This window comes from Lutra lutra, chromosome 4 (assembly GCF_902655055.1).
Source record: "Lutra lutra chromosome 4, mLutLut1.2, whole genome shotgun sequence".
Classification (NCBI taxonomy): domain Eukaryota; kingdom Metazoa; phylum Chordata; class Mammalia; order Carnivora; family Mustelidae; genus Lutra; species Lutra lutra.
Genome location: NC_062281.1, coordinates 95,784,133 through 95,810,615, shown reverse-complemented (window position 1 = coordinate 95,810,615; position 26,483 = coordinate 95,784,133). Strand labels below are relative to the sequence as shown.

The window sequence follows — 26,483 nt, the reverse complement described above, 5'->3', positions numbered from 1 at the left end:
CAGTGAAGTGGTTAGCTCTGTGTTGCTGTTAAAAGGTCAAGGAAGATGAAGAAAGATATATATCCATAGATATGGCAGGACAGCAATCATGCAGCTTCATGGAATGGTGAGGACAGAACCAAATTGAAAAAAAAAGTCTGTGTGAATGTCCAGTTAAAGATAAAAGATTAAACACATGTACTTCTTGGCACCTCATTAAAAGAACAGTAAAATTATTGGGTTTTAATACCATGAAATTGAAGGTCACGGGAGAGGAAATAAAGGCAACAAGAGTTTAGAAGCTAGAAAGCAGAAGGATAAGGGATTACTGAGAGCAGACATAGAAGACCAAATTCTAAGATTAATTTTATGAGAGATCAGAAGTAACCTTACTTGTGTGCAGAAGTGCAGAAAGGCTCAAGAAATGGCAGTGTTAGGTACCTCTGAGAGTGGGGTAAAAGTGGCACTGAAAATAGGAAGATTAGAATACTTTTTAGGAAGCTGTTAGGGTCCCCAGAAGCCCTTGAGAATTCTGAGCAATGAGGAGGTTGCCCTCCTCCCCCTTAGCAGATAAAGGGAAGATTGTTACCTACAGAATGATGCAGTGCATTCTAAGAAAATGGACCCTAGGCACTGCCAAGGGAGAGATGTACTACAGAAAAAAAAAAAAAAGAAGGAATTTCATAAAAGTTTAAATTGATGTCCAAGAAATACAAGGTGACCCACATGTGTTATTCTAAATTTTATAGTAGTCACACTTGAAAAGTAAAAAGAAACAGGTGAAGTTAATTTTAAAAGTATATTTTATTTAACTCAATCTGTCAAAAATATTATTTCAACATGTAATCAATATAAAAATTGTTAATGAGACATACCATTTTTTTCATATTAAGTCTTTGAAATATATACTTATACAAATATATAGTATATATGTTGTAATATATACAATAATAAGTAATATATACTATATTATATAAGTAATATATTCTATATATAGTATAGCAAATTAACAGAACATCTCAATTTGGACCAGCTACATTTCAAGTACTCGGAAGCTTCCTGTGACTTGTGGTTACCACCTTGAATGAGGCTGAATGGCAAGGAACCTGAATGCCTTCCCTCCCCCACACAGCTCCCAAACCCTGACAGGTAAATTATGTCTGTCAGTTAGCAGATTAGGATTTCTTTTCCCCTGGAGAATCTAAATGGCTTAAGAGTACAGACTAATACACCAACACTGTTGGGTCTCCCAAGGAAACCAGCCAGCCAAATATCCCAAAATGAAGTTCATTTATTGACAAATACCCCCTGCCCTGAGCTCATGCAACACTTCCTATGATGCCTTTAGTGTCTCATTATTAACATGAACAAAAGGGCAAATGTCATTAGATATTTCTCTCTAATACGAAAAATGGAGACCCAAAAACAAAACCAAAAAAAATTTTGAGAAAAAAAAAAGAACTTGGGGAAAACTAGACAATGCAGGGAGAAAACACTGAGACTTCAAAGGACCTTAATATCCTCACAGAGATAAGAGAAGATATGGTATCAGAGAATGTGAACAAGATGCTATAAAAAGGTGATTTGTGATTATAAATAAAACTTTAGGAAATTAACCATGATGATAACAGAAATAGAAGGCTCAGTAGAAGAACTGGGTGAAACAGAGTCTATCTCCAGAACAAGAAGACAAGTATTGGAAACTTAGGAGAGGAAAGGTAAGGAAACTGGAAGTTCAGTCCAGGAGGTCCAGCGCTGAATAATAGGAGCTCTAGGAAGAAAGAAGAGAAAAAGTAGAAAGAAGACAGTTATCAGAGAAGCAACTATAGAACATTTTACTGAATACAAAGACTTGAGTCTCTGCATTGTACTGGGTTTACCAGAATGATACTTGGAAATAGAACCACACCAAGGCACACAAACAGGAAACAAAGAACACTGGAACAACGGAGATGTTAAAATCTTCCAGAGAGAGAGAAAACAAACAAACAAACAAACAAACAAAAAACTCAAAAAACAAAAACCAGACTCAAACAACTGATCAGGAATCAGAATTTCATGTTTTGTTTTGTTTTGTTTTTCCTTCTCAAGGACAATCCAAGAAGATAGAACACTACTGAGGAATGGCTTCAAAATTTTCAGGGAAAATGTTTTCTAAATTGAGTTATTTTATATAAAGCCAAACTGTCACTCAGATGTAAGGGTAGAATTAAGATGTTTTCAAACATCCAATGCTCCCAAAATTTACCTGCCATCTATTTTAATTCAGGAAGCAGCTAGAAGAGATAGTCCCCTACAAAAAGAGAGTAACCCAAGAAAGAAGATGACATGGGGTTCAGACACTGGAGTATCTGGCTGGAAAGAGTGGCCAAAGCTGGGACCAGGATGACAATAAAGGAGGCTCCCCACAGCTGCAAAGCAGGACTGGAGGGTTAGCAGGAGTTCACAGCATATGGGAGAGAGGTGGCTTAGAGTAAAACTGAGAGAATGTTAGGTTTGAATGTATTGAGAGGAGATCTTACTCTTCGGTAGAGAGCTTGAGTAATGATAAATGCATAGTAAACCACACAAACGAAGAAAATGTTAGAAAACAAACTCCAGGGAAAACAAAAAGTATCAAGAAAGGAAATGTAATCAGAGTATTTACATAGTTCAGCTATAAATAACATTTATACAAATGAAATAAAGTAAATACTGAATATTGATACAACAAAAAATGATATGGTTAACAATGTTAGCAGATGGCAGAAAGTGTTAGTGTGCACGTAGGAGTGTATGAGTGATTGTGTACTTGTGTGTGTGTGTGTTTGCACGCATGTATGCATGCACATGCTGCATGGTTTGCAGAGCTGTTTTCTCAGGAGGGAATCAATTGATGATGATGCCCAATGGAAACAAAAACTAAACAAAATACACTTGTTTTTAGAGATAATTGAGTTAAGTAACACCAGAAATAGGTAAATAAATATTTTAAAGTTTTTACCTCTGGCAATTTAGGTATAGGGATGGGAGAGAGCTGCTATTTTTCCTAAGACTCTATATAGAACTTTCTGGCTTTAAAAATGTGTGGATATAAAACTTTGATATTGATAAGACTAAAATTTAAAAGATGAAACAAAAATTAGTATGGGTTTTTGCATGAAACATGTAAACAGAAAATGTAGGATTCCTTGTTATTTTGCAGAGTGGTTAAGAGCACAAGTTCTGGGGCCAGATTTCTTGGGTTCATATCCTGCTTCACTCACTCACCAGACATGTGACCTTGGACAAAAGTTACTATTGGTCAAGTTGTCTCAATTTCTTACTATTTACATAGTTTCTATTTTATAGGATTAGTGCAAGAATTAAATGAGCAAAAAATATGCACAAGCCATTGCTAGTATATGGTAAGTGCTCAATAAATGCTAGCTATTGCTGGTCTCATTGACCTGTCAACTGTATCAAGTCAATACTTGGAGGTGCACCTGGGTGGCTCAGTCAGTTGGGCAACCAACTCTTGGTTTTGGCTCAGGTCCTGATCTCAGGGTCCTCAGACGCTATACTCAGAGGGGAGTCTGGTTGAGATTCTCTTTCTCCCTCTCCTTATACCCCTCCCCATGCTCTCTCTCTCAAAGGAATAAATAAATCTTAAAAAAAAAACACTTTGAAACGTGGTGAAAACTTAATAGAATGGATAGGTGATACAGGAAAAATATAAGGTTGCTGTCCCATAATACCTGACTTTTGTTCTTGGAAAATATGTGCAGCAGTCACGTACACTTCTTTTTTGTTTATAAAAACATCCCTTTGGAAAATATATTTTAAACTATTTTGGAGATTCCCTCAGCATGCATAGCTCAATTTGGGAATAAATTCCTTTTATAGCTGAAGTAAATAGGAATATTGATCTGAAGGAGATCTGAGAGAGTGACCTAGAAGTGAATTGTTCTAAATCATACCATGACTCCCCAGACCTGTCCAAGTGTCTCCTAGAGACTCACGGTCCATTAATACCTGAAGCAGAACTTTTGGTTTAAAATGTTCAGTGAAACTCCAGTCCATTAGACTGCGTTGTTGCGTTTTCTTTATATCCTCTAACTCGGCTTCCACAGTCATCTTCTTGGGTTTCTAAAAAATCATAGGAGTGCAATTTCAGCTTTAATTTGTGCAAGTCCAAATGAAGCCATCTTGGACTCCCTCAACTAACCAGCATGTACTCCATCTAATTGGGGAAATCTGCATATATATAAATCCATATGGCAACATTTTAGGAGAACTGCTGCCAGAAAGAGTATGCCTTTGAGTTTTTTTTTTTTTTTTTTATGGGCAACATAATCTAAATATTTTTATTGTTAGGTTATATTCTTCTGAGTCCTGTTAGCAATTATAGGCAGGTTTTCTGAACTCACTTCAAGACAGCATTAGTTCTACATGGCTGTATGGTCAGCAGGTGTTTGTGAAGTTGCCAAACCACACTGTCTAGAGAGGAGCATGGAGCTTGGAAGTTTTGCTTAAGCCGCTAGTGAAATTAACTCCTTTATCTCCAGTTGGAGCTGGTCTGGGGATGTCAGAGCAATCCCCCATTCCCTGCTGTGCCTCTCCTGTGTGTGTGTGTGTGTGTGTGTGTGTGTGTGTGTTTCTCTCGCTCTGGGTCACAGTTTTTTCAGATCATCTTACTTGTATCTACACTTCTAGGAAAACAATTCCTTACCTTTTCAAGAAGCTCAGCCTTTGTGACTCCTTCATCTTTGATCTCATTGTTCGTGGTCTGTTCTGTAAATCAAAGACACCAACATCCAGTTGTGTTTGGGCTTTGTTCTTGCCTTTGTCAGTGCTGTGCATTTTTGCTGCCCTTATGATCTATGTTTCTGGCTGAAAAGGTAATTCCTGAAAGGCATATTTCATGCCTCCCAAAAGGTGTTTATGTTAATAATTCTAAATCAGTGTCTACCTAGAAAAGTTGTACTAAACCCTTTGAAAAGAACCCAGCTTCCTATATGAAGCATTCCCAAATCATATCAGAGTATCTCCCTCACTTCTAAAAATATACCCTTACCTTTATGAGTTGCAAATACTCACTGATTAAGCTATAGCTCTTGTGATTCTGAAACTGTCATATAAAAATGGATACACTGTATAGCATATTCCAAGTTTGACCAAAGAAATGGCATGGGCGATGTATCTTGTGGCAACATATTTGTGATACTACTGAATAACGAAACCAACCTGGTCTTTGATCATCCTTAGAACAACAGCAAATTGATCCCTACAGAGTCAGACATAAAAAACAGTTCCACCTTCACTCTCCAGTGACATCCCTTCCACTCTCCTTTGCTCATCCCCTCCAGACTCACCAGCTTGCTTGCTGTGTCTTAAAGTTTTTACACTTGCCTTTCTTTCTGACATGCTTTGCTTTTAGATAATCACCTGCTTCAAACACTTCATCATATCATCACTCAAATGTCACCTCCTTAAGGGTCTTTCTGCCTTTTGCCCTGTTTTATTTTTGATCATAGCAGTTACTAGTGTCTTATGATGTTTATTTGTTTATGTCTATCTCTCCATCTCAACGTGAATTCCTGGAGAATAAGAACTTGACCTTACTTTCCCTAACTCTACCCTGAGCACCCAGCACGTGGGAAGGATTCAGTACATTTTGTTTTGATTGAATGAGGAAATTCTACATCACATAATAAAACTGGAAATCTATGTAAAGCCAGAGAGAGAGAGAGCGAGAGAGCACAGAACTGTGGAAGAAACTCACAACAAAAGCTTGTTTTAGGGTAGGCATAAGATTCAACTTCATTTTGTGGCAAAGAGAACCATATCTGCACTTCTGGAGGGTGAAGTTAATTGTGTCTACCAAGGATAGGCCAAGGTTTTTCTTTCTTTTTGGAGCATAGCTACTTATATTTTTGCTACTAGTTGTATCTTGCCTTGGGCTGGTGAAGGTGACGGCATGAATGTTCCATTTTGATTTAGAGGAAAACTATAAAGTCAATTCAGTTTTGTATTTATATAAATACATCTACTCAAGAGAAAACTCAGGCCAACTATAACTCTAAATAGACCATGATGTCCCATGTGTCCTTGAAGCAACTGATATGAAATCTGTGGAATAAAAATTATTCTATTCTGTGGTCTGCCAGATTTCCAGGAGATTTGATATTCCCTCCAGCATCTAAGGATCCAGCAGGAAAAGTCTCCAGTTTAGAAAATATGTTCTAAAAATTGTGCATCGGTTATTTTGTCGTAGGAAAGTACATTCTAAAACTAATGTGAATAGTAGTAGAATAGTAGAATAAAATCATTTTTTAATAGTAGAATAAGTTTAATAGTAGAATAAAAATCATTTTTTCTTTCTTTCTGATTCTACCTTCAACCGCATAATCCTTTGACAGTGTGATTCAGTAGTTTTTGACACATCTGGAAATGGATGCTTTCTCATCCCTTTGAAAAACAGCTTTCCTAATCTGTTTTACTTTAGAGATAACAAGATCCCTCTGCAAAGCAGTTACTTTATTAAAAAAACACCCAACAAGCATAAAGGGCACATCTAAACCTTGAGCCTCACGGTTATCAACTCTCAGGTTTTTCATAAATATCCAATAGGCCCTGTCAAGTTCAAAAACAGTCTCAGATGGAAATCCCGTGTTTGGTTAAGAAAAGCACAAATATTCAGTCCTTCACATCCAGGAACAGGTTTTTATATGTATTTGATGCTAAGATGGTTGTGCAGGAAATACATGAACAATTTCTGCTTTGTTTAAAAGGATTTCAAGTGGCTGTTTTAGAAATATGACTCAGAGTTAGGGGGAAATGCAAGATCAACAGCAACAAATTCCCTGAGACCTAACAGCTCAGCCACCCTCTCCTGTCCCCTCCCCTCGGCTGCAAGAGTTACTTGATGTGGATCAACATACACTATATAGGATCCCTTATAGGTCGTGGGGGCTCAGCTCTCAGGATTGCTCAGCCTCTAGGATACACTCTCCATTTTTAGCCCTGACAGTTCAGAGTTGCTCTAATCATCTGTTTTCCACCAGGATCTGGAATGCCAGTTTACGTGGTTTCACCACCAGGTGGCAAAAGTTGCCTGAGGAAATCTACACATCAGTTGCTCTAAAGAAAAAACAAAATACGGGGAAAAAAACCACAGGCCTTCTTTCCCTCCTGGCTTATTCTGGATCCACATGAACACAAGGTGATTTCTTTGTCATATATTTACATTTCCACAGGATGTACAAAGGCATGATATCCCAGGCTGACTTATTTGGCTTAATTATTTTTGTGAGCTTGGCTAATAGATAAGGGACTTAGAGAAATAAGTCTTTTGGTAACAAAATCAGGTTAAGTATCAGTATGAAGAAGAGACTATGAGTGTGGCTAAACCACTAGACAAGGAATTTCTGGAACTGAGGAAGCCACAAGACACAGTGGGGGAAGCATTGGTTTGGAGTTAGCTTTCTGTTGGAATCCTGACTTCCCATTCCTATGTAGTTGAACAAATTGCTTAACCCCTCTGAGTCTTTGACTCTTCATCTTTAGAATTAGGATAATAGCATCTTACAGACTTAAGGTTTATATTAAACACTAGTTAATATATGTAAAATGTCTTAGCAGAGTGCTTGGAATATAGCAGGGCAGTATTAAATAAATATTTCCTCCTCCTCTCCTCTGACTCCCTCACCCTCACCTATCTGCTCTATTTTTTTTTAATTTTTTTATTTTTTCAGCACCTATCTGCTCTATTAATAAGTAAGCAGATTTTCCCTAATTCTGCTCAATTGATGACTTTCTCTTTCATCATCATCTAAACTAATGAAATGGCAAGATGACCATTCAGTCAATACTGACTGAATACCTGTTCTCTTGTGCCACAGACCACTTACTCTTATTTAATGCTTTTAAAAATTATAAATTTTAACATATACAGAGAAGTACATAGACTACAAATGCTTAGTATAATGGAATATGAGAAAGGACCCAGCACTGCAGACATCTTATGTGTGTCCTTTCTTAACCATGACTTCCTTGTTAAACTATCATATTAATCCATCTTTGTGTGGATTATTTTGTTTTTTTCTACATACATGATATTTACAAATAGTAACAGTTTTGTTTCTTCCTTTTCAAAACTTACACTTTTTCTCTTTTTCTTGCCTTACTGAGTTGGCTAGCATCTCCAATGTAGTATTGAACACAATTGTTTATAGTAGTTATCTTCCTGGTGTTGAGGGAAATCTTCCAACTTTTCACCGTGATACAAAATGTTAGTTGTAGTAATTTAAGAATAAACTTTATAAGGTAGAGAAATTTTTCTTCTCTTGCTAGCTTGCTAAGATTTCCTTCATAAATTACTATAGAGTTTCAAGTGTTTTTTCTGCATCTATTGAGATGATGATATTATTTTTCTCTGTGTCAATTGATAGATTTTATTGATTTTTATACTGTATGTTTTTCCTCTATTCCTGTTATAAAAACAGCTTGTGATGTATTATTATCATTCTATACATTGCTACACCAGTTTATTTATGTTTTATTCAGGAATTTTGCATCTATGTTCATGAGTGAATTTGATTTATAATTTTCTTTTGTTGTACTATCCCTGACAGTGTTATTATAAGGTTTTTGCCAGCTTTGTAAAATGAGTAGGGGAGGATATCCATTTTTTAATTTCTGGGAATAATTTTTAAGATTAGAATTATTTCTCTTTTTTTTTTGAGTGTTTGGAATCCCTAGTAAATAAAATCATTTGGGTTTGTATGTCCTATTCAGGAGGAGCTTTAATTGTTGATTTAATTTATTTAAATGATTACACTACCCATATTTCTATTTCTTCTTGAGTGACTATTGGTAAGATATACTTTTCTACTAATTTGGTCATTTTATTTTAAGATTTAGTGAAATAAAGTTGTTTATATCCTCCTACTATTTTTTACATTTCTGTAGGACCAGAGGGAAGTCTATTTCTTTATTCCTGATGATTTTCATTCCTGATATGGTTTTACTCCTAATATGGTTATTTATGCTTCCTTTTTTGTGGTCTTTTATTTAAAAAAATTATCAAATTTTCAAAGTCTTTTCAAGGAACCAGAATTTTGTAGTATTTGCTCTTCCTTATTACATCTATATTTTCTTTCTTTTTAGATTTTATTTATTTATTTGAGAGAGTGAGAAATAACGAGAGAAGGAGCCAGCAGAGGGGCAGAGAAGCAGGCTCCCCACTGAGCAAGGAGTCTGATGTGGGACTGGATCCCAGTACCCTGGGATCATGACCTGAGTCAAAGGCAGATGCTTAACCAACTGAGCCACCTAGCTACCCACACATCTGTATTTTTTTCTGTCAATAATTTACTCTTATTTTTTTTTCCTTTTACTTTATTTGGATTTATTTTGCTCATCTTTATCTAACAACTTGAGGTCTATGTTTAGCTAATTTATTTTTTGCTTTCTTTTAAAAAATGTATTCATTTAAAGCTGTGAGCTTCTTTCTGAGTATCCGTTGCTTTAGTAACATTATAGAAATTTTGATATTCAGTATTTTCATTACCATTCAGCTTGAAATATTTCTTAATTTCAATTGTGACTTTTCTCTCTGAATATTTGAGTATTTTCTCATTATTTTTCATAAATAATGTCCACCATAATTTCACTGTGGTATGAGAATGTAGTCTGATCTTTGTATAGAGAATGTACTCCGTACTTTGGTCCTGTAAAAATTTGCTGAGACTTGTTTTGTGGTCCAGCATACCATTAATATTTTTAAGATAAGCATACCTGTGACCTCTAAGAAGCTATAATATTATGGAAACTTAATATAGGCATATGAATAACTATAATAAGTAGTAGGAAATCCTAACTAATGCCCTAAAGGAAGCACAGATTAATTATGACCATGGGAATGCTAAGGGATCCATTTCGAGATGGACACATCTAACAAAGCTTCATGGAAGTGCCACTGAAATCTAATTGTAATAAAAAAGAGAACTCTACAAAAAAGAGAGAGAGAGAGAGAATTCTAGGTGGAGGGTATTGTGGAGAAAAGACACAGAGAATGAAAATAGCAGACCGTGTAGAGGAAATAGAGCCTAATTCTGTTTGGCTAGAGCATGGGATGAGTGAGCAAAAGGGAAAAGTGGAAGGATTTTGGAAAAGTACTTTGGTACTACTGGAGAAGCATGTATAGCAGGCCAAAGAGATGGTTCTGTTAGTAGGAGCCACTGAAGGTTGTAAGCAGGAAATGAACGCTGGATTTTAGGTAATTAATCTGACAGTTGTGCATAAGATAGCTCAATAAATTTAGCCTAAGAGTCTCCTATACTTCTATATCTCCTAGTATAACAACATTTATGATGATATATTCTAGAGTAAGAGTGATTACCTGAGCTATAAAGAAGAGAGAAAGGGAATCCTTGTTCTTCATTGAGCATTTATTTTGTATCAAGCTCTGTGTGGTCAGTTCACTAATTGCAGGTAATTTCTAATTTTTTTTATATAATCATAATAACCCTATGAAATATTGATGATAAAAGTTTTATTTATGTTCACCTTACTATATTTACTAAGGTTACAGCAGACTAACAGGCCTTAGGATCGTTTTAAAAACAAGGGTTAAAATAACAAGAACTGAATAATAACACTCAGTAGCAAAGTTTAATTTTAACTTAGATATTAAACAGTATTTCAGTTGAAATAGGGAGGCATTTAAATTTAATAATGTTTCCTGAATCATTTTTTGGGTTAATACATCTTATAATTGTGCACACACACACACACACACACACACACACACACACATACATTTACTCACTTGAAGGCCCAGACTGGACCTGAGCCTTCAGGCTGGTCTCCTTCTCTGACAGCTGTATATTATCAGGGTCTATGGGTTCCTTACTGTTTGGGTCAGAATGCTTCATGTTATTAGAATCAGACTGAGGAGCATCTGAAGGTTCTTTAGTGATCTCATCCTCTTGCACAGATGTTGACCAATTCTGATCCACAAATAAAATTCTGTCTTTGGTTTCAGTATCTAGCCAGTTTAAAGAGAATCTGTTAGATACAATGCTAGAAAAACTGACAGTCATAAAACATAAGAATTCCTTTGATTCCCTCCATGTCGTGTACCTGTTTGGTGTTTGGCCTCTTGGGCATTCATTTTCATGATGTATTGCTGCCTGATCTGTTTAGCAAATCTCGCAGGGTTGTCCCATGGTATATTGAACATCTCAGAAGCTGTCCCATACATTATCTCAGAAGGCATTAGCTTTCCTTCTTCATTAACCTCAGAGAGTTTCAGGCTCTCAAAAGTAAACACTTTGAAGGCTCGTTCTACTTCATTCCAGCTCAAGACTTCTGTAAGAAAGCAGGAACTATGCTGCTAGGAATGCTCTTATTACCACATGGTACAGGGCTGACAGAGGGGCTGTCAGGGAGTCTGTCCACTGCAATCACAAGGGAGTCACGTCATGCAGGTGTTGACCTGACTTTAAACATGGGCTCTGCAATTTTGCAACAAATATGGATAGAACCTAATAATAAGAAAGCCGCACAATCAAGGTATAATCTATCAAGACAATGCTCACAAATTGCTTCATAGCTTAATCAGTATTAGGTGTATTAATATTAATTCACATGGACTCTTCAGGGTACCATATTTGCTGAATATGTTTAAAACTGATCATTTCTAAGCAAAAGCACATTTACTGCTGTTTAATTTGAAGTAAAAAAAAATACTTGTGTCTGACATGCACTGTTATATTCTGTTGGTTCTATTGTTTCTTAGGGTTCAGAAAAGGCCTCTTTTCTCCCACTTGAACTGGTGTAGTACTTTCCATAATTGCTCTTCAAAGGTTATCAGCTTTCAACTGGCCCTATTCATTTGCGCATTTATTCTCTTACAGCATTTGTTTGTCCATTCACCCACTCCCTCCCTCGCTTGCTCACTTGTTTTTGTTTTCTATATATCAGGCTTTGTCATAGGTCTCTGAAATTCAAAGAAAGGATTTGCTTCTTGTGTTTAGAAGTTCAAGATAGAGGGGTGGGAGGTAGGTATTAACAAATAATTGTAGGATTCCATGAGGAAAAGTAAAATGATTGTGGCAGATCAATGATTCTGGGGTAACCTCCACTTTTTCTCCAGTAGAAATGAGGACATAGGGAGGGTTCTTTTGAGGAAAAAATACATGAGGAAATTCAGAAGGGAGATAGGGAAAAGGTAAAAGTTACAGAATTAATAATTAATAATTAAGAATTAAAGAAAGTTTGCTCAGTCATTCATTTTGCAAACATCCTTTGAGCACATATTAATTGCCAAGGATTATAGTAAAAGCTGGGACCACAGCAGTAGAGTTAACAGTGAACCCTGGATCTTCTAGAGTATCCATTCTGGTGGCTTGAAAGAGGGCAAACAGATAAGTGTATTCTGTATCAGAGATGATAAGAAGGATAAAGCCAGGTGAGGGGGTAAAAAGTGGTAGTGGTTAGGGAGGGGCTTCTTTTTTATTTAAGGTAGTCAGAGAAAAACCCTCTGAACAATTAAGCAAAAATGTGAAGGAAGTGGGAGGGCAAGTCCCGTGACTATCTGGAAGAAAAGGGATGGAGGCAGGTGAAATAGCAAGTGCAAAGATCCTGAGGCAAGGGGCTGACCAACAGGTTCAAGGAATCACAGCATCGCCAACGTAGATTGAGTGGAGTGGAATGATGAGTGCTTGAGAAGTGATGAGCTAAAAAAGCGGGTGGTAGAACAGTTTAGATTATTCTTTGAGTGACATGGGTGCCCATTAGAGAATTCTGTTTTAAGAGGGTATATTGTATACTAACATTTTGAAAGGATGATTCTGGTTATTGCATGAAGAAAAGACTGGGTGAAAAGGTTAAAGCCTGTTAAGCTATTGAAATGGTCCAAGTGAGGTGATGGTGGCCTGGGATGCCATGGCAGTGAAGGATGTGGGGGCACTGGTTATGGAGCAAAAGAAACAAAAAAGAATCAGGGATGACTCCAAGGTTTGGGAAGAGAATGGCTGCCATTTACTGAAATAAGGAGGACTGACTGTGAAGGGACAAATTTCAGAAAGTCAAGAGTTTGGTTTTGGATCTGTTAAGTTTGAAGTGTTGATAGGTGAGAAGAGAAGAGAAGAGGAGGAGCAAGGGTTTTGGAGGGAACACATAAGCAGGATATGTGTGAAGTGGCAGTGGTAGCAACAGAGACAAGAATCCTGTGCTGTGCTTAGGACAAGTTGGAGAGAGCATGGAGTCATACCACAGACAGAAGGAGAGGCGGAGTGCGGCAGGATATAGGCAAGGGACAGACAATCTCAGGAACACCAGAACTGGGTGGTTATGTAAACAAAGTTCTCCACATACCCAGGTAGGTAGGCTCTACCCTGCTTTTCCATGAGGTAATGGTATGTATTCAAAAGGTTTTGTTGTTTCTTTACCATTTTGCCTACTTAAATATCAAAGAGGAAATCATGAATAAAATATTTCATGATTTGCTTAGAGTGAGAAATGAAGCAAGGTGCTTTTCTCTTTCTTAGGGCAAATGCTTTCTTGTCAAATAAAGATATCTATAATTTCATATTCCCTCTAGTGGAAATAAAGTTGTTTTTTTTTTAAGATTTTATTTATTTGAGAGAGAAAGAGAAAGAGAGAGCATAAGCAGGGGGAGGGGCAGAGGCACAAGCAGATTCCCCACTGAGCAGAGAGCCCTATGCAGGGGTCAATCCCAGGACCCCCAGATCATGATCTCAGCCTAAGTCAGACACTTAACTGACTGAGCCACCCAGGTACCTCTGAAAATACAGTTTTTGAAGGAAATGACTGTTTCTAAAATCCCAGTGAACTCTGCAATAAGAAGCTGATTTTAGATTCTCAAAATTACCTCTCTTTCAGCAGTCCTCCAGGAATTAAACTGAGGGTTTTAGAGGGGAGGGGGTCGGGGTGTGTGTGAGCCAGGTGATGGGTATTAAGGAGGGCATGTATTACATGGGGCATTGGGTGTTATATGGAAACAATGAACCATGGAACGCTACGTCAAAAACTAATGACGAGGGTAGGAGCAAGGTGGTGGAGGAGTAGGAGACCTGAATTTCATCTGGTCCCAGGAATTCAGTTAGATAGTAATCAAACCATTCTGAACATCTACAAACTCAACTGGAGATTGAAGAGAAAAAGAGCACCAATTCTAGGAACAGACAAGCGACCACTTTCTAGAAGGTAGGACATGCAGAAAAGTGAATCTGAGGCTATATATGGAAAGAGAGGCCATGGTGGGGGGGGGGGGGGCTGGCTCCTGGCAAGTGGTAGAGCAGCAGAGCACAAAATCAGAACTTTTAGAAGTCTGCTCCACTGAGGGACATTGTTCCAGAGGCTAAGTGGCAGGTGGAGCCCTTGCAGGGACAGTGTGCAGAAACACTGGGGGTGCCTGAGTGGGTCAGAGCTCCCAGGTATCTGAGCAGGGAAGCCAGCTACAGAGACAGAGCTGAGGAGGGGGCTCTCAGCTCATGGTTACCTTAAACCGTGATCCAAGGCACAGCTGGGCTACTGCTCTTTCGGTAGGGACCCCACAAGTGGCAGATTCAGGAAGACTCACCTTCCTCCCCGGGAGGAGTAGCATGGGAGCATGCTGCAGGAATCAGCTGGGTTTGGAGACTCCAAACAGGCCCATGCGCCAGAGATAGAAACGCTCTGTCACAGGCTGGGTGAGCTCGGAGCGCAGCCAGAGACCAGGGAGACAGGAGGGATTAAATGCTTTTCTCTGAGGGTGCACTGAGGACTGGAGCCCCGAGCTCTTGGCTCCTCTGGGTTGGAGATTGGGAGGCCGCCATTTTCATTCCCGTTCTCCAAAGCTCTACGGAAAATGTTCAGGGAACAAAAGCTCCTGAGAACGAACCCAAGCAGATTATTTAGCCTGGCCCCTGGCAAGAGTGGTGCAATTCTGCCTCAGGCAAAGACATTTGAGAATCACTGCAACAGGTCCCTTCCCCAGAAGATCAGCAAGAACCACCAGCCAAGACCAAGTTCACCAATTAATGAGAACAGCGGAATTCCAGAGCTACAGGAACACAGCATATAGAATTCATGGCTTTCCCCCCATGATTCTTTAGTTTTTCAAAGTTAATTTTTTTAAATTTCATTTTTTTCTCACTCTATTCTTTTTTTATTTTTCCCCTTTCCTATTTTAATGTCATTTAACTATTTTATTTTATCAATACCTTTTTAAAAATCTTTTAAAATATTCATTGTTATAGTCATATTCTATCCCTTCATTGTATTTAAACTTATTTTTTGTATACATGTAAGTTTTTCTTTCTTTAAAATTTTGGGATACAGTTTCTACTAACAGACCAAAATATACCCTAAATCTAGCATATGGCTTTGTTCTAGTCTCCAGCCTGATCACATTGTCTCTTTTTTCTTTTTTCAACCAACTGCTTATGTTATTAATTCCTTTTTTAGAATATTTTTAAATTTTCATCTTTACAGTCACGTTCCATCCCTTGATCATGTTTACCCTTATTTTATATATATTTTATATATGTGTGTACATGTGTGTGTGTGTATATATATATATATATATATATATATATATATATATATATTTTATATATGTGTGTACATGTGTGTATATATATATATATTTTTTTTTTCCCCCCTTTCTTCTCTCTCCCGTTTTGGGTCTCCTCTGATTTGGTTTGTGTTTATTTTCCCAGGGTTGTTGTTAACCCTTTTAGCATTTTGTTCTCTCATTCATCTATTCTTCTCTGGACAAACGACAAGGCAGAAAAACTCACCTCAAAAAAAAAAAAAAAAAAGAACAAGAGGCAATACCGACAGCTAGGGACCTGATCAATACGGACATTAGTAAGATGTTAGAACTAGAGTTCAGAATGACGATTATCAAGATCCTAGCTGGGCTTGAAAAAAGCATAGAAGATACTAGAGAATCCCTTTCTGGAGAACTAAAAGAACTAAAATCTAACCAAGTTGAAATTTAAAAAGCTATTAATGAGGTGCAATAAAAAATGGAGGCTGTTACTGCTAGGATAAATGAGGCAGAGGAGAGAATTAGTGATACAGAAGACCAAATGATGGAGAATAAAGAAGCTGAGAAAAAGAGAGACAGACAACTACTGGACCATGAGGGGAGAATCTGAGAGATAAGTGATACCATAAGATGAAACAATATTAGAATAATTGGGATCTCAGAAGAAGAAGAAAGAGAGGGGAAGAAGGTATATTGGACCTAATTATAGCAGAGAATTTCCCTAATTTGGTGAAGGGAACAAGCATCAAAATCCAGGAGGCACAGAGAACCCCCTTCAAAATCAATAAAATAGGTCCACACCCCATCATCTAATAGTAAAACTTACAAGTCTCAGAGACAAAGAGAAAATCCTGAAAGCAGCTTGGGATAAGAGGTCTGGAGCCTACAGTGGTAGAAATATTAGATTGGCAGCAGACCTATCCACAGAGACCTGGCAGGATAGAAAGGACTGGCATGATATATTCAGAGCACTAAACAAGAAAAGTATACAGCCAAGAATACTACATCCAGCTAGGCTGTCATTGAAAATAAGAGAAATCAAAAGCTTCCAGGACAAACAAAAACTAATGACATACTAGTTGGTGACTAACATAACATAATTAAAAAAAAATTGCTTAAAAAAAAAAGAGCAGAAAATGACCCCTTCTGTGAGAAGAGGTGAACTTGAATCAACACACCCTTGGCACCACACGGCCAGGGGCTCTTTACTCTGTGCTCTTACCTGGGATAGGGATCACCATGGTTTCTGCAATGATGTCAAGGAAGGGATGTGGGGGTGGGGATCAGGGAGAAGAAAGGAAGAAGCAGAATATGCTCATCATGGAAACATGGAAAAGAAAACTCAGTGCATTAAACTGAAGACTGTTATGCATCATAGTTGTCATAATATTGTTAATGATATTACTCAAGATGAGAGAATCAAAATACCCACCTCAGCTTCTGAAAGCTCTTTCAATAATCAAAATACTTTTTACAAATAGGAGTGTCATCTTAAGAAGCACATGTAACCATAAATGAATGAGTTTAAGCTAAGGCAAAAAATGTACTCACCATTCGTACAGAAGTGCATGAGCTCATGAATTGTAGCTAGACGTTTAGTGCTGTTCCATGGCGGGGGCAGAGGGAATTTAAGGAATTCCCACAGTGGCAACTTGGACTGCATCTCCTGCTCAATTTGAACTGGGTCAAAATTCTTTTGGTCCTGATGAAAAAGAGCAACATGACAGAAGGCATTAGAGTAAGCTGTCAAGTGCCTAATGCATATGGAGAAGGCAAAACCTGATAACTTCACTCTCATTATTTGGAAACAGGGGAAATCAATGGTAATTGGGGAAGACAAACTGTTGGTATTTTGCTGAAGGTCAAAAAAGCTCGTTCTCACTTTGCCAGGGGTGTCCCCTGTGCGCAGAAATGATGGATTCTTCATTAGCTATGACAAACTGCCAAAGTCTCATATATATTCATCTCTCCCTTCTGAGATCCCTCTTTGGCCTCCACTAGTTTTTCACATTGGTGGATATATAAAGCAAATAACTATAAGATTTTAATGCAAATTTGGTGCACTGACAATCAATTAAACAGCTAACCGGACCTCTATAATTAGACAAGTTTTCTTTGCTCCTGCATGCACCTCTATTTCCTGAGGTCTCACTTTGCAAGCAGGGATCCATCTTGAATATTATTTCTAATGCCATGGGTAAAACTATCTAACCGCAATTTCTTCAATGGATAATTACAAATGGGCTTTCTTGGATCACTTCTTCTTGGGGTAGCCCAATTATTATTACCTTTAGAGCATACTTCTTGTGGGCATATGCATCATGATAGTCCAATAGGAGAGGACCTTTGGGCACTGCTTTGCTTTCATTTTCTTCTTCAGATAAGAATATTTCATGGAGATTCTATTCAAATTGAAATATAGTGACTTAAAAAGAAAATCTCATACTTTTTCAAAGCATGCAAGTTCTTTGGATATCTCATGCCATCTGACCTTTTTCTCCCTCTCTGTGAGACAGAGAGAGGGCAGGATGGACACAATGTGAGCTGCAATTCTGTGGTCCAGCCCATCTGCTCTAGGAGGCGGCTGCACCAGACTGGGCGGGGCAAGGTCTTCTTCAGTTGCCACAACCTGTTCAAATAAGTAGGTGAAAGTCAATTTAGTGGTCAGCTCTTAACTGATACTCACGGATTTCCATTGCTCTTACTAAAAACAAGGCAGTTTCTACCAATAACATCCAATGATTACATAAAATGGCAGTGATTATCAAAATAAAAAAGGAAAAGTTTACAATGCATCCATTAAAGTAGATATAATTTTAATGTGTACATTAGAATAGATAACACAAAACACAAATGGCAAACAGGGAAATTCATTATAACAGAAATCAAAATACCAATATGATAAATTTTTTCCTACTGATTTGCTCTTTCTCTTAAAGCACTGGAAACCACTTATACCTTTGGATTCAGTAAGTATTTATTAAGTGCCTATCATATGCCAAGCACTGTATGAGGCATCTTTTTTTTTAAAGATTTTATTTATTTATTCGACAGACAGAGATCACATGTAGGCAGAGATATGAGGCATCTTTTAATACATTACCTCATTTAAGCAATACAGCAACATTATGGAGTAGATATTATCTTAATTTTATAGGGGAAGAGTTAGGGTGACTGAAGTTAGTGACTGGTGCAAGTCCAAGGCTACTGAGTGGGGTTCAGGTCAAGTCCTCATTCTTTCTTCAAGGGAGTGATAGATGGTGAGATCAGTATGGGGAAATAGTCTCCTTTATATGGGGAAACAGAGGTCTAGAAAAATTATGTGGCTTGTTCAATTTTACCTGGCAAACAAAAAAAAGTTGAAATGTAGTCAAGGTAGACACCTAATATATAGCTTTTCTCTTCACTTTAAGTCTTGCAATCATCCTCTGCAATTTCATATCCTTTTACAGGGTTTCTCAACCTTAGAACTTAAGACATTTTGAATTAGACAGTTATATGTTGTGGGTTCTCTTCTGTGCAATGGAGAATCTTTAGCAGTATCCCTGGCCTCAAACCATTTCATGCCAGTATCTCCCCTCCAATTGTGTCAAGCAAAAATATCTCCAGACATTTCCAGATGTCCCCTGGGAGGAAAAATCAGCTGCTATTGAAAACCACTGCTATAGATGGCTAACAAAATAGTCTCCCATCCTTTACCCTTTGTCAACTCCTTACTTTCAAAAGAGCCACTCATATCTCCACTATCTCCGACCATCTCTTGGACCTACTCCAATCACAAAAGACCACTTAAAACTGTTCTACCTCTGAAATGTTAAACTCTAATAGCCTGTCTCGAAAAAACCTATCTCATTCCTCTTATATTTTAATTTTTTCCTTCCCATTATTAAGCATTTTTTCAATCAACATGATCTACTATCAGTTGCCTTCTATGGGTCAGGCAATAAGGTTACTAGCTGATGCTTGTAATACAGCAGGTGGTTAATAAGCATTTGTTGCTTTGAATTGAGTTGAATAAAATAATGAAGACCAAGATAAAATGATACTGCAAGCTCTACAGGGCTTTTCAGCTTTTATGAATTTATTGATATAATAAAACTACTGGCCTCCTAGAAACCTTATGTGATAATGAAAGGTAACTGTGAGTGTGCTTATCTAATCAGTTAGAAAACTAAGGCAGACATAAAAATGTATAGTGAAGGTAAAAGTGATGATAGAGTCTGAACAGGACTTTAAAATAAACATTTGAAAATTCAGAGACATAAAGGAATATGTTATATTCATGCAATAAAGACAATGACAGGCAGTTGTAAAAAGAAATTGGAGAATTTATAAATTAAATACAATCTATTTTTGAGAAAAAACTTCACTAGCAGACTGGACTCCAGAGAAGAATGAATTAATTGGGAGTTAAGCTGGAATTCCCCAAAAGATAAAATTGATAGAAAATGTAAAAGACAAGGAGGAAAAATCAGAAGTTCCACCATCCATCTAATAAAAGGATAAATCAATAGAAAAAATAATGTTTGAGGCTATGTTTAAAGCAGCAAATACAGATTCAGTGTCTGTGGTGGGTTACATGTGGTTATGGTTTGCTGGGCATACTGCAGTGAAAAGATTAGCATTAAGTCCCTACTTGTGTGGAGCTTCTATTCTAGTGAGAAGGGGAAGGTAAGACACAAAGCAAATTAATTATTTTAAGAGGAGTGGTTGTTGATAAGAAAATAAAACCAAGTGATATGGTAAAGAACACTCTGTGTTGTCAAGGGTTTCCTTTGGATCAGGTGGGAGAAAGGCTAAGGAATACCATTTCCATTGGGCACTGAATGAAAAGGAGTATCCTCCAGGCAGACATGGGGGTGAAAATTTTTCTAGGAAAAGAAGTTGGAGTAAAAAGCTACAGTGGAATTAAGTAGTGTAGTTGAGGAAAACCCAGAAAGCCTATGTAGATGAAGAGTAGTAAGTGTGTGTGTATGTGTGTGTGTGTTGAGGGAGGCAGGAGATGAGATGACAGATTGACAGATCAGCCCAGACCCATATTTTTAGGGTCTTCTAATGTAAGGAATTTTGATTTTATTCAGAATGTAATCAGAAACCAGATTATAATCCTTTAGATTGTTAGTGACAATGATAAAACAAAGCCCTACCTGGACATAGCCTTGTGTTATGAATTATAAGGAGAAAATTCTAATAGCTTCCAGAAAGAAAAAAACAGATTATCTGCAAAGAAAAAAGTGTCAGATTGACATGAGATTTCTCAGCAATATTAGAAGAAAGAAGACAACAAAGCAATGCCTTCAAAATACTTTTCCACTTAAGACTGACTAGGTTCTAAGGCAGTTTCTGACACTCACTACTCGGACAAGTTACTTAACCTTTTTATGCCTCATTTTCCCTTATTTGTAAAAGAGGGAACAAAAATAGTTTCTGCATCACAGCATTGTCCTAAGGATTAAATGAATTAGTTTATAACAACTCTTCTCAAACACATACAGAAAACTCATGAGAATTGACCACATACCTCAGGTCCCATGGAAAGCTCAGGAAATTTATGAAGACCATGTTTACTGACCATAATGCAATAAAACTAGGAACTGACAATAAACAATAGAAATGAAAATAAAATATTTAGAACTGAATAGACTGAAAAGCATCAGGATGCAGCCAAAGAAATACTCAAAAGGGAATGTATAGCCCTAAGCAAAAAGCCTGAAAGTAAATGAGGTAAGCTTTTGATTCAAATAAAATGCAAAATGAACTCAAAGAAATCAGAAAGAAGGAAATAATAAAGATAAATGAGGAAATTAGTTAAACATAAAGTAGAAAGTGTTGATCAATGAAATATAATGCTAGTTCTTTGAAAAGACTGATACAGTAGATATACCATTGACAGCCATGATCAAGAAGAGAGAGGGGCCAAATAAGTAACATTAGTCATAGAGAAGGAGCATTATTAGATGCCAAAAAAATTTTAAAAGGCATGTAAGTGAATAAAGAACTTTATATGATATTGAAAACACAAATAAAATGGCCATATTTATTAAAAAATACTAATGACTAAAATTGACCTCAGAAAGAGAAAAATCTGATTAAACCTACAACCATAAAGGAAATTTTATCAGATGAGATCGGGCGCGTTCAGAGTGGTATGGCTGTAGACAAGGAAATTTTAAAGAAAAAGACTATTAACCACCCATCCCCTTGTCTACCTCCTCTTTCTTGTCCATTAAAATGACACTAGACACAGATAGTTTAAAGGATACATCTCCCGAAACTTCAGGGAATATGAGAGCAATAGCAAAAGAAAGAGCATAGCAAAAGAAAGGGGATTAAAGTAGATGATCAAAGTAAACTTTGGTTTTACTTAAAGTGTTCTATAATCTTTGTAAAGGAAAATACACTCAGGGATTTTGTGTGTAGTTTAAAATAGTTAACACCAAACCAAAGAGAGATGAAATGATGGATTCAAGGTTACCCAGCTGGGAAAGACACCACAGCATGTGCCCACCTACCTGTTCCAGCATACAATGCAGTATCAGGGGCACAGAGATGAATTCTTCTGGAATCGGATTCAGCAAGTCATTGTAATATCTCATGTCTACTTCAGTTGTTAAGACAAAAGCCACTGTAAAATATACAATATATCACTGCTCAATTAAGATGTGTTCTCCATTTCTTCCACCAAAATTTTATCCATAAATTCAAACTGTCACCGTGCACTAAAAAAGTGGGATGTGTAGGTAGAGGGATGTCTGAAGGCAAGTTGGAGGACAGTCAGTAGTCTTTGATGCCCCAGCTCACGGTGTTGGTCTTCAGGTTTCATACTTGCCTGATGGGGGTGCTTGTGGTTCCTCATTCTGTGCTTTCTTCTTGCCTGGGGTTGGAGCAACAGGTTGTGGTGCCTAAAAGTAGAAGAATTCAAAAGAGACGACTGAGATATTCAGCTGAGAGATGCTTTCGTCAGATGCTGGTATGATGGGGTCTGACAGGATTCTGAGATGGTATGATGTTCACACCACAAAATCATTGGCTAATATTAGGAACAAACAAAAGGGTTTTGTCTGACAAAGGGAAGAAATTAATGGGTATAGACAGTTTTTAATTTTCCCTGACAGAGCCCATTGAGCAACTGCCAGGAAAGGGATGGGGAAATCGGGCACCGGTCCCTGGGTGACTCAGAATCACACCATTCCCCCTCTTCGGGTCCTTCAGTGGTTCCCCATCACTTTCCAGGTACAACCCAAACTCTTTAACGCAGGACCAAAGCACATCTGCTTCCATTCTCCAGTGGGAGTTCATGTTGTTTTTCTTCATTTTGTACTACCACCTGAAGCACAGACTTATCCTATAGTCCTGGCTTGTGCCCTAAAGCACTTCTCTCCTTTGACCCCATGTCTGTGTATGTCACCTTTGCCTGTTTCTTGAGGATGCCCTTCTGTCCCTTTGTCCACTAGGCATTCCTGTAGGCAGTTCACACCCAGCCTTCGCCACATGATTTACCCTGCTGGGTGAGGATCTCCCGACTCCTCCCTCTCTCCCGCTGCTCCTCTCCAGGTCAGGTTAGATGCCATGTTTTAGTGTTTCTACTGTAGCCCGAGCTGACTCTTCTCACCATGCTATGTTGAAACCACTGTTGACATGACTGCCATCCTCTTTAAAAGTTAACCTCAATGAGGGGCACGGGGAGGGGGAGACTTGTTCATCATTGGCAGCACCTTGTGCAAGGCTAGCACATGGTAGGTGCTAAATAAACACCATGGTTAATTTAGCAATAGCCCGCCCCTTGTTCCAGGTGTTATTTATTGTGCCATGGGCTGAAAGTGGCTTCCAGCATCAGCTCTCCATATGGCAAGTAGTTAGGGGGCTTCATAAAAGACCCCCTAAAAGACCACTTGGGTGTCCTTTAATGCTGTGCCTGGCGGCCTCTCCCTGTTCCCACCCTCACCACTTAAATTCCAGCAGGAAGTATTTCCTTCCTACAAGTATTTATGTAGTTTTTTCCTTCGTGTGTTTTACAAACGTGAAAATCACTTTGTTCAGTTGATCATGCAGCCCACTGAAGACATTGCAGAATGTGCCTACCTCAGTAATTGACGTGGCTTCCAAGATAGGTTTCTCATTAACCACTTGTGGGACATTGATAAGCTGCATGCTTTCCAAATAGTGTTGGTGCTGCCTTTTCCAGTCCAGGGTGTCATACATCAAACAGGCAATATTTTCAAAAATATCAGTACCCAATTCCAGCTATAGGGGAGAGAATTAATAACAGTTAGTTACTAGTGTTTTGTTGCTGGAATCAGATGTATGGTTCATTTCTCTCTTAACAGCTGAACCAACCATGCACTTCCCCAAATCACGGAATCTCAGCCATGGAGAGTGAATCTTCATTTATCGAACCCTTTTTGACCATCTTGTTCACCACAATGCAGACTGCTCCCTTTGGAGGGTCATAGGGCTGCATGATACTCTTAGAGTCTAATGAATGCTTCAACTAAGTGAAAAACACCCTGTCCACTAATTTCAGCAACATGGCCTATATTCTGATGTCTCAATTTCTAAAACAACATATTAGGTAACTTCAATACCTCTTCTGTGCCATCAGAGGAAAAAAAAAAAAAGAAATAAGTCTACTGCTTTTGTATCTAATATCCACAAGTTTTACTGTCTAGCAAGCAAGTTGTAGATTAGATACCCTTATTACCTGGGCTTTCATTTCCAGAACTGGAAAAGTACTGCTATCACTAGGTTTCTCTGCCTGAAAGCAAGGAAGGGTTAAGTAGGCTTATCTTAGATCTGTGCTACTGAGGTAAGGTAGGATTAGATAGCTTCTTGGGGGGCCAGTGAATCATAGTCTGGAAGGAGTCCAGGGAGGTGCTGAGCTCTGCCCATCTTCAAGGCATAGCTGCCAGTCTGGGCTTCATGTGCCTACCCTAGGACTGAGCATTCTTCAGTTAATCTTCAACCTGTTAGTTGTCTGCCTAATTTCTGGCACAGAAACAAGTTTTTGTTTGTATTTATAAGAAATATGTATGGTAGGACTTCTGCCCCTTTTGATCCCTTAGCTTAACTAGTTTATTCATTTTTAAATCGAAGAGCAAATCACATGCTAAAAGCCAGAAAATTATTTCAGCAACCAAGGTCTTAACTTGAGATGTTGCAGATGTCTTACATGAGCAGTTAGCACTTCTTGATGGGCATTTATTTGATGTAAAGCTTTCGTTACCTTGGTTCAGCAGAAATATAGCCTGCTTGTCTGCAGACAAAGGTACTAATGCTTTCCTTCTTCCAGAGAGTAAGAGGACTCCTTGGCTGGCTTCTGCTTTGGATATGAGGCCATTACCAACTTCCAAATACAGCTGAGTGTGTGACATCATGTATCCATACCATGTATTTAGTCTATTTCTATGAAAAGTAGATTTATTACTTTTATGTTTCTCAGGTAATCTGAACTTCAAGTTGAACTTTGTTCCTCAAAATGAAATCCAATGGCCTTTCTTTTCAAACCCAACTCCATGACTGAACTGTTTGCGAAGCTCTCTTTCCCTATCATTCTCAATTCTGGGTTGTTCACCCACAATGCATACCTTATAGAGGCATGCTTGGGCTCTAAAAAAAAAAAAAAAAAAAAAATTACTGCAATTGGACCCAGACCGCAGCTCTAGCATGAAGAAGATATTCGATAAATACTTGCAAATTGACTGATAGAAGATCAGTGTGTCCAGCTGGGCAGCACAGCTATAAATGGCTCCCCAGGTGACTGAATGTTTTCATTCCTGCCTGTTACTTTCATGGCCCAACTAGATGCCCTTGATGGTAACTTTTTAGTTTGGAGGTCAGGAATGTTCTACCATACCTAGTATTTCAACTGAGATGATAAAATTTTTTCAACATAAAATTTTCTGAACTTTAATTGCCATTTAAATTCTTCTACTCTATATTTAAAAAAGTAAAATAGTCAATTCACTTTCTTTAAAAAAGGAGTGATTAAAATCTTTCAATGAACACAAAATTGTGGATACTGGAGGAGGAAGCAGGTTGCTGGGAATGGTGCTGGGTCTTTTGTGGTGTTATGACATCTATGTACTGAAGGTGCAATGGAATGTACTCTACCTTGGGCCCACCACATTTCAGCTCTTGTCAGTCCATGCCTTGTGGGGAGGTGGTGGGGAGAGCAGTAAATAAAATACAAAGAAGAGAGCCCTAGCTAGTGCAAGAGAAAAAGATACGTGGCCTGACAGTGCCTTCAAAGACTCTTTTCATTGCTTCCTCTAAATTATGGCTCAGGAATTATATGGCTGCGATCTCTTATGCTCTATTGAACCAAAAACGTATGCAAGTTCTTGAGACTGTACGGTGCGAAACAGTAAAGGACAGAAAGTAGTGCCTTCTTTTCTGAACTCAGGTTTAGGAGGCAGAAGAGTGAAAGACAAAGCAGGGAAGATGAAGATATCCAGATGAAAGTGTGGAAAGAGGCCAAGCCAAGGGAGTTTGGAGTAACCAGTTTTGCTTAGAACAAGCTCTGCCTTGGGCCACGGCTTCATGTTTGGTTTCTTTTCCACGTATAGGTCAAGGCCAGTATTTATTCTTACTATTGGCAAGGCGTCAGGCTTCAGTGTTCTGTTTCTATGTAGTGACATCTAATGCTTTATGTTGACAGTCTTAATAACTTGAAGTGATCTGTATATTGTTACTTATTCAAATCCTGCCCATCTTTCAAAGTTCAAATCTGGGTTTCCCTCTCCTCAGAGTTTTCCTTATTTCACCATGTACACATCCACCTCAAGGTCATCCAGTCAGGGGCTCTGGTCATGAGAAATGTTCACGCTCTCACTCTGGGGCCTCTGGTTGTTGGAACGGGGGGCGTCAACCAGAAAGAGACCTGAGAAGTTCTGTGTAACAGGGAATGCCTGGATATCTACCATAACATCCATGAGGAGTTGTCACTCAATCTTCTTTTTAAAAACACCCTCATGTATCA

General features: G+C 38.1%; 1 protein-coding gene across 1 annotated transcript in view; it reads right to left on the bottom strand.

The window, feature by feature from the left end:
- Positions 1-26,483, bottom strand: part of SPAG17 (sperm associated antigen 17) — a 254,989-nt gene that overhangs the window by 130,963 nt on the left and 97,543 nt on the right. Inside the window, exons 8-17 of the mRNA XM_047725498.1 lie at positions 23,588-23,749; positions 22,335-22,407; positions 22,018-22,130; positions 17,997-18,134; positions 17,794-17,907; positions 17,057-17,207; positions 11,086-11,313; positions 10,772-10,990; positions 4,670-4,731; positions 3,973-4,086 (exon numbers count right to left, since the gene is read on the bottom strand). Of these exons, the coding sequence (XP_047581454.1) occupies positions 3,973-4,086; positions 4,670-4,731; positions 10,772-10,990; positions 11,086-11,313; positions 17,057-17,207; positions 17,794-17,907; positions 17,997-18,134; positions 22,018-22,130; positions 22,335-22,407; positions 23,588-23,749 (1,374 nt within the window). The remainder of the gene's footprint in view (positions 1-3,972; positions 4,087-4,669; positions 4,732-10,771; positions 10,991-11,085; positions 11,314-17,056; positions 17,208-17,793; positions 17,908-17,996; positions 18,135-22,017; positions 22,131-22,334; positions 22,408-23,587; positions 23,750-26,483) is intronic.